The sequence below is a fragment of the Clytia hemisphaerica genome, unplaced genomic scaffold (genome assembly GCF_902728285.1).
Source record: "Clytia hemisphaerica strain Z4C2 unplaced genomic scaffold, Clytia hemisphaerica genome assembly, whole genome shotgun sequence".
NCBI classification, from domain to species: domain Eukaryota; kingdom Metazoa; phylum Cnidaria; class Hydrozoa; order Leptothecata; family Clytiidae; genus Clytia; species Clytia hemisphaerica.
In genome coordinates this window covers 24,400-33,142 of record NW_027103977.1, presented here as the reverse complement: position 1 = coordinate 33,142, position 8,743 = coordinate 24,400, and the positions used below count along the sequence as shown (strand labels likewise).

General features: G+C 36.2%; 1 protein-coding gene across 1 annotated transcript; it reads right to left on the bottom strand.

Annotated features, from left to right (window-relative positions):
• Positions 1-2,585: 2,585 nt before the first annotated feature.
• LOC136810833 (arylsulfatase G-like) lies at positions 2,586-7,918 on the bottom strand. Its single transcript, XM_067067420.1, has 8 exons — positions 7,717-7,918; positions 7,233-7,383; positions 6,647-7,052; positions 6,020-6,206; positions 5,886-5,933; positions 5,328-5,563; positions 4,729-4,813; positions 2,586-2,966 (listed from the first exon to the last, which is right to left on the bottom strand). Exons 1-8 carry the CDS (start codon positions 7,916-7,918, stop codon positions 2,674-2,676), a joined length of 1,608 nt encoding a protein of 535 aa, XP_066923521.1. The 3' UTR covers positions 2,586-2,673.
• Positions 7,919-8,743: the final 825 nt, after the last annotated feature.

Genomic DNA, 8,743 nt, shown 5'->3' with positions numbered 1-8,743 from the left:
ATATTTTTAATCGTAGGGCGAGCATGGTTACAATAGCATACTTCTCCTGTTTCTTTATAACTCCATGCTTAATCCTTTAGTGACCAGACTGTCGGAAAAAGGAAAATCTTGTGACGAATTTGTCTTTCAAAGGCAAAAAAGTTGAATTTTCTATTTTCCAACCATTATAGGGACTTCCTGGTTCCAAAAAGAAAGCAAGGCTTTAGAGAAGCACACTTGTACCCCTTTACTTGCCTAGGTATCTTCTCCAGGGTATAGTGTGGCTTTGAACTTTCATTATTTAGAGATGTTTCTGATTTAATTGCCTGGTTTTCAAAAATCGATATAACCTCTAAAAACAGAAAACGATTGCGTGCAGCTAAGGATTTGACGAGTCTGGGTCTAAATTTATAGGTCTAATTAGATCCTTACAGTGCAGAAAAAAATAGCCAAAATTGAGTCAATCTGGACGAAAAATCTACCTTTGAGGTGCATTTTCTTCAAGATCTTTGACAAAAAATGGCCAGATCTTCGAAAATTTTGTCCAAAAACTTCGTTTTACTATTTTTTACACCCTCAGGGGTGCACTTTCTCTTACTTCGACTCTACAGTGCACATTCAGACATTGGGAAGTCTGAAAACCTTAAGGGCCGCATAGAGACCGCTTACCTAGAGTGCCCTCCTTCCCCGGGACTGGGTTTGAAAACATTAATGCAGACAGTAAGGTAAGGAGGTAAACAGAAGAAATGTCAAATCTAAAAAAAGTTCACAGCTTTGTCATCCATGCTAAACTCATCCCCACAACAAAAACAAAACGCATCAAAACTCCAACTGGCTGAATTTGCAATCGCATAGAAATTGCATGAAAATGATCAAAAGCATTTTTAAATTATTTTGTTAATTGCTTTACAAGAGAAGGCGTGCGTCATAAAATAGCAATATAAATGATAATGACATGAGCTTAATTACTTTTCTATTGTCTACTTTCAATCAAGTATAATAAGTTGACAATAAACACAACGACTTATTTGGGTAACGAAATTCAAAACAAAACTTTCATAATTGATTTGTATAAAGACATTATTGATGAAGATTCAAGGTTATCCAATTCACCTTTAGGTGACATAAAATTGAATTTCTGAGAAGTAAAAGGGGAAAACTCATTTCAGAAAATATTTTGCTAGATGAATAACCAGATGATTGTAGTATTGACCCCAATTAACTTTTAAGGGCCTGTAAAAAAACTAAATACCATTTTACCTAAATATTTTATAAAGTTAAGGTTTTTAAATTGCTTACTGTTAGAAAAGAAATTTCAAAAACCTCTCATGTTCTCCCTTGATCTGATTTCGAATCACCCGTGTCTCATCAAAAGAGGATTTCTTAAACAGTTCTGACTTTTGATACAATAAGGTTTGCAATGGTGTTTGTCAAACTCTTAATCGGTTTTAGTGTCTTTCCCAGTGGACATGACACTAGTTTTCGAATGGGAATTGCAACAGCTACTACTTTAATGGGATAAATTTTCGCGGGGATTAAATTTCGCGGTTGAGCTCATCCGCGAAATTTTAAGATTTCGCGGGGATTAATTTTCGCGGATGAGGGATTTCCTGATTTTTCGCGGGGATTTAATTTCGCGGATTGGGGTACAAATTAAAATTTTTGAAAAGGGTCAAAACATTAACCGTTTGAGTGCCAGGGTCTTTTTTTCTAAGTTTTTTTTTAAAAATCGCTAGTTCAAACTTTAAGGGCTTATATCTCCTGATCTAGAAAGAATTAGAAGCTTGTATATAGCTCGTTGGATAGCTTAGAGTCTCCTCTTTCTTTTGGGCGCCTTCGGCGCCGCCCGATTGAGGAAGGGCGTGGTGGGCGGCGGCCAAGGGGGGGGGGTACGTTAGGGGAATTAAAGCAGTCAGGCCCGCTGCGCGGACCTGACTGAACTGATGGAAAGGTGCCCAGTGGTAAAACTTCAAATCAATTCACTAGAAGACAGAATAAAGTAAAACAGGGCCAAATTTGGAGGTTCTTGGATCACTCGTTGACCAAAAATAGTCAAAAAACGGTCAGAATCTCAAAAAAGTGAATTTTTGTCAATTTTTTGCATTTTTTTGACTTTTTTGCTTAAAATCTCGCTGGAAAGACTCATTTTTGAAATTTTTTTTGCTTGACCATAAAGGACAATCTAATTCCTACGAGTTTGACCAAAAATAACGATTTCTAACTCAAACTGGGCATTACAGGAGGGCTTCGCCCTCCTATATAGCCCATCTCGTATATATACGACATCGGCACTTAAAGGGTTAAAATAAAATTTTTCCAGGAAAATTAAGAACTTTTTTTTCAAGTAATAAGAGAGTGTTTTGGAATAGGGCGAGGAAATATGTATTACAACTATCAAAAGTTGAATTTGAACTTCCATGGTGCGGAGCTAAATTTGCAAAAGAAAATTCAAATTTTTCGCGGAAACTAATTTTCGCGGATGGGCCTTTTTCAAATTTCCAATGGGACTTATTTTCGCGGATGACACCCAAATCCGCGAAATCCGCGAAAATTAATCCCCACGAAAATTTATCCCATTAAAGTAGTATCCACTGGTATATAAAACATAAATGAAGTATGTTTTCATTTTTAGTAAACTTTCTCCAAGGACCTTTATTATAATGTTTCTCATTTTTTATTTACATTTTTATTTCATTAATCTGAACCAATCAGAGGTTGACACCGGCAATGTCTATTTCGTGCGTTACAACACGGCATCACTGATGAGTCTTGCCGATCATCAAACTTGCTTTTAAAATCACCAGCAATATCTTCATTCAATTTCTCTAATAAGTCTTTCAAGTGACTGACTAATGCTTTATTGAAGGGGTCGGTTGTATCCAAAGGTTTTGCTTCTGAAGGGTCGTCCTTCAGATCAAACAATAATGGCGGATCGTACGTCCTGGCCATCGATGATCCGAAGTGACAATCAAGAAGCCTCAAACCACCTGTAGAAAATACACTTTGATAAAAATTAAAGTTGTTTTATTGAAAGTAAAGAGATTCAACAGGGCACCACTTTTTTGAAAAGTAAAATTTTTGGTTGCGCCACCTTAGACTCTATATTCATTGCCCCCCTCCCACACAAAGGCCATTTCTCCTCTCTCTTTCTCAATTTCATGGCGTGGGCCCTGTTGAGTCTCTTAAATACTCATTTCTATGTTAGTTTCATTTGATTTCTCCTTTCTCCTTTCAAAAATATGAATCAAGATAAATGTTATTCTGAGAATATTTTGGCAAGCTTTTGATCAGTTTTTTTCTCGAAAGCTTTCCCCGAAAAGAATTTAGAATCAGTTTTTGTGGGCTCTGACCATAGTGAATTTTTCATAATTGCCGTGTTTAAAATGTGTTTTCTGACTGATGTAACCAACAAAACTATGGCATGTTATACATTTTCTGTTAGACAAACTATTCCTTAATCTGAAAATTCAAAAATTGCATTGAAAAAAATTTGATGAAGAAGAAAATGGAGACTTTTGCGAGGAAGAGTATTTCAACTTTGAAGAGCTTAGTTTCGGTGAAGAAAAAACATCTTTGTAATGTGATTCATCAAATTTTTAGTATATTTAAAAAAGCAAAAATATTTTATAGTTCAATTTTCAGTGTCTTGTTTTTGTCAGTGTCTTTTTGTCCCCAGCGTCCTTTGTTTTCCCAGTGCTTTCTTTTTCAGCGTCCTTTGCGTCTCTCTCTTGTGCATTCTCGTGTTTCATGCGTCGTTTGTTTTGTTCTATGTTTTAAAGTCATTTATCTATGTTATCAATTATTTCAAATACTTTGTCAGTTATTATCATTTTGTCATTTAGTCATTATCTAGTAATTAATTATTTCACACGCATCTTTATTTAATTATCATTTGATTTCTCAAGAGTGTTACATATTCATTGTTTTTATATCTTGTCAAACTAGTTTTTTGTTTTTTTCAAATTTATTATAAAAAAGGCCAACTTTTTCTCACTCGCTACTCAGTCACAAGTTGACTATGAGAGAGTCAACATCAATATGACTAATGACAAATGACAATAATCAGAATTTCTTCAATTTCAACTTTGTATTTTCACTGGCTCACATTTCCAGCACACATTCTTGACCGAACAATAAATATTTTTGCGCAAAATATTTGTAAATGCTTCTTTGTCTCGAAATCTTCAAAATAGTGGTTTTTCATCAATTTTTCACCTGGATTTTGCTTAAAAAACAGTCATAACTTTTGACACATCTTTTTACAAAAATTTTCCGCAAAATTTAAAATAGTTCAATTCTTTGCGGACAGAGTAAAGAAATTTTGAAACAAAAAAGTTATTTACCCATTAAAACTAAGCACTTTTTGTAAAAGAGGGTGATGCAACATATTATTAACATCTTTTTAAAGTTCATAACGTCATTTTTGCAATTAAATTCTTAATTACTCTTAAGGGATTTGATTAAAAAGCAATTTATAAAAGGCAATTCTTTGTTAAAGTGTTAAGGAACCTGAGATATAACTTTTATGTTCAAATACCAAAATCAATTTTTGAATAGCGAATCTTTATTCAGTTATCAAAATATTATGGAATAGTTCTTGGAACTGTTAGATGAAAATGCTTGGTCACAACTCACACTTGACCACTAAAAGGGATATAAAGGGGATGTTAAAGCTTACGTTAAGTGGCAATTATCCATCCCCTTGGATATTGAACGCACAAGGCAGGAAATACAACGAGGGAAACTTACCGGACTTGAAGACAGCTTTATAATTTTTCCACCGGACGGCAGTGATCTCGTTATCCCTTGCGTTCGAACGCGGATGGAAAAGCGTCTAAAAAGAGAGAAAGAAGTGGAGAGATGTGAAAACTGTACCAATCACGTGTTTAACAGCATGATTCTCTCTGTCTGAAAGATTATCATCCAACTGTCATTAAATTAACGATCAATTATTCTTATCTTATCAAACATCTAGCTTCATCCCTTCACAAAACCTTTTAATAATTATAAATGTTCTGCTCATTAGCTACGCATGTATAAAAAATGCTAAAAATTAGCTGAGATGTTTGTTAAATGGAAGGAAGTATTTTTCAATCTACCCTTTATTTTGCAGAGGAAAGCTGGGATTAGAAAAGGCACGACTTGTATACAACACCAAACTGACAGGAGTTATCGAAAATCTTCTAAAACAAATAGATACCATGACTAGCGATTATGATTGGATATTGGCTCTGAGTAATATATCAGTAGGGACAGGGAAGTGATATGACCTACTAGGCTGCATGCATCCCCAAATTAGTTCTATATCAAAACTTATCAGAGGGGATGTGTGCAGCCTAATGACCTACCAGTCGCCCTTCATCCGATCCATCTTTCAAAACACGAGACAAGTCCTCTCCATCGTAATGTCTATCAGTTGGTAATTCAAACCCCATCAAACTTGCCATTGTGGGCATGATATCTAAACCACTGATCAAGGCGTCAGATACCCTCCCCTCTTTGATGTATTGTGGCCATGTAACGACTGCTGGCACGCGATGTCCTCCTTCCCAGATGGTTTCTTTCCAACTGGTACCTCCGCCACCTAATAATTAAAATGACCTTAAACGGCAAAGTCGGTCACGGACCCTTAGTTCGTTCTTTATGGTTCTAATAGCGTTCGTGATTGTACTGCTTTCAATAGTATTAAGTAGTGGTGCAAGCAGCTACGGGATTGGTCAAACAGTGGTATGTTACAATAAAAAGCTTGGATGGATATTTTGTATTGATTTGCAAAGCGATAGAATTCAGGAAACTATTCATTGTTACCATAGCAGTGTAACAGTAACATATTAAATGCTCTCTGAAAAAAGTAACCAGAAATGCTAAGAATGATGCTCAAAGGTGCTCGAGTGAAGCTTTCCTACCTCCAGTTTTCATTTTTTGCCATAATCCTTGAAATTTTCCAGGTTGCCCTGAAATACAGAAATAATAGCTATGTATTTTCAAGAATGCAAATAAAGAACATTGGCTAACAAGAAAAACACGAAAATGCAAATACCTGCAAATTGACATTCTAGTTCCCAAGGGCCGTTATCACTGATCAACCATATCACTGTATTCTCAAACAATCCCAAATCCTTCACTGTTTGAATCATCCGTCCGAAATTCATGTCCAATTCCTTCAAATTGTCCGAAAAAGCAGTGCCGTTTGGAGAGTGTTCAGCAAAGCCAAGTGGTACGTGTACCTATAAACAGAGTAGTTTGTGCGCGTATTGGATAAGGTTATGACTTTCCTCAAACATTAAGCTTTCTTTACTTTCATTTTCAAGCCTCAATTGTAAAAATCAAGGTTTCCATCATATTTTGTGATCTGTAGGACCCGAAACATCATTTCAAACCATATTATTTCTCGCTACCAATAATAAAGTTTGACGTTAAATGAGGCGACATGTTAAAACCCACTGATCCACTGATCTATACTCTGGACAAAGTTTCTCACCCCGGCCATGCAATATCTTTGATCGGAGTTTTTTGAAAACTGTACCCTAATACTAGCACTAAAATTCACTAAACATAAAATTCGATCAAATAGAGTGGAAAACGCTTGGTCCAGGGTAAATGAAGGTCAACGTGAAAATCGAATAAATTTGAACGACAACTCTGAGAAGAAAATGAGTCGCGGCACCTTTGAGAAGGGGATGTAACCAAAGAAATTAGTTTTCTTTTGATGAATTTCTTCCATTCTTTGTTGAAATTCTTGGAAGTAAATATCCGAAAGAGTTCTCAAATCTAAAGGTTGCTGAATAATAGTTTTATCTCGATACAGGGGAATAGCAACTTCGTCAGTGATGTCTCGCTTGCAACTCAAATGTTCTGGATGTGAATAACCTGGATAATCGAGACATCCCATATCTAGACTGTATGGTACACCAAGGTAATGGTCAAAGCCTCGATCATTTGGATGGTAGTTGTCTTGATGTCCCAGATGCCACTTCCCGATAGCGAACGTTGAGTAATCAATCTTCTTCAAGTGTTCAGAGAGAGTGTATTCCGTGGTTGGCAGTCCTCCAATGCTCTTCGCATTCAAAAGACTAAAGAAAGAATTAATATCCGTTACCACTCTTTAGGGATCAGATTTCCAGTACGAATGGATAATTCGATACTCACTGTTTTAATTACCAGAAGACATTTATGTTATAGAGGTTTAACTTAAAGAGACTTCATATGTAAATAAGCTACAGAGATGGAGATTGTGTTTCACCAATACCTACCTGTAGAGACCCGTTCTTGCACCCAGTCTTGAAGTCAGCAAAGAAGCACGACTTGGTGTGCACACGGCATATGGTGAATGGTAGTCTGTAAAACGAATTCCTTTTTTGGAAAAAGCGTCCATGTTCGGGGTCGGGCTTTCTCCTGAACCATCTGAAATAATAATGTAGTATTTTTATTCTCCGTAAGCTCGCTTGTTACCCCGAGGTCTTTTCGGTTGTTCCCTGTGGCTCCTTGCATTACTCTGGCAACCACACCCTAGAATTATATACTTAGACTAGCAAATTAGTCTACTAATCAATCATGTCAAAGGGCGGAAATAACGGCGTTGTGCGTTTGCCAGGAAGGGAGCTGCTTAGAATAACATAAGGAGAACGAAGAGAAGTTAGCGAGAGAGCCGACAATTTCTTACGCTTACCTAGCTTCACCTTTCCCGCCTGATATCGTTCTATTCCGACTGGCTTGCTAGTCTATTCGTTTTCTTACCCGAGTCACCTTCCTTATTGAATCCAACATCTCCATATCCAAGATCATCAACCAAAAAGATCAGAAGATCTGGCCGTTCTGTGAGTTCCACTCCCATAGAAACCATTGCTAGGTTGGTGATCAGCCAAGTTGTCCATTTTATCTTGCTGTACATCCCTCTGTAGAAATATTGTGAAAATTTACTCCAGAATTTGCTATGCATGTTACTCTAAGGTCCTGAATAATAGGGGGTCTGAATAAAATGTGGGGGGCCGAAATTTTTGCGAAATATAATAAAAGGGTCTGAATAAACGGGCCCCCTCCCCCCACCTAATTCTATGAAAACGAAATTCGAACGTCGAAATAGATTAATGATTTACACTTCAACTCAAAAACAAAAAAACTGGAAAATTAATAAATGGGGGGGGGGTCCTAATAAGAACGGGGGGGGTCCGAATACGTTGTTTGCCGAGTAAATTATAAAATCCTAATTTGCGATTCGTATATGTAATCACATGATAACGAGTGCAATTCGAATATAATTGCACGAGTGATTTTTTTGTTATTAATTTTCCGAGTCCGAAAGGACGAGGAAAATTCGAAACAAAAAAATCACGAGTGCGATTCTCGAATTGTACGAGTTATTATGTGATTACGAGCTAATCGCACAATGGCTTTCACTACTTTTTCCCAGTTAGGAAAGTAAATTACAGAAATTACACTGAGAGTTTTATATTTTTCTCTTCTCTCTATGTCTTTCTTTTATTGTTGTTTATTGAGTTTCTTTCTCATAAAGTAAATTTCAAATGCAATTAAGACGTTCGATGCAAAAAAAAATGTAAGAAAAAACATTAAAATCAATTTTGTAAACATTGGCGCTGCATCGAAGAGTGTGATTAACGATTAATTGCTCTCTACAGGATGCAATTAACGATTAATTGCTCTCTTTGAGGGCGCGCCAAATAAGAAAAAATAACCCATCGTGCGATTAAAATATGAAAATGGTGAATAAAGAAAATAAAACTAGAATATTGTTGTAATAAAATAA

Excerpts from the sequence above, each read along its gene's own strand:
- LOC136810833 (XM_067067420.1), bottom strand. The coding sequence starts at position 7,918 with ATGCATAGCAAATTCTGGAGTAAATTTTCACAATATTTCTACAGAGGG. Across the intron at positions 7,384-7,716 it reads CAATAAGGAAGGTGACTCGG|ATGGTTCAGGAGAAAGCCCG; the intron begins GTAAGAAAACGA and ends TTATTATTTCAG. Across the intron at positions 2,967-4,728 it reads TAAAGCTGTCTTCAAGTCCG|GTGGTTTGAGGCTTCTTGAT; the intron begins GTAAGTTTCCCT and ends TATTTTCTACAG.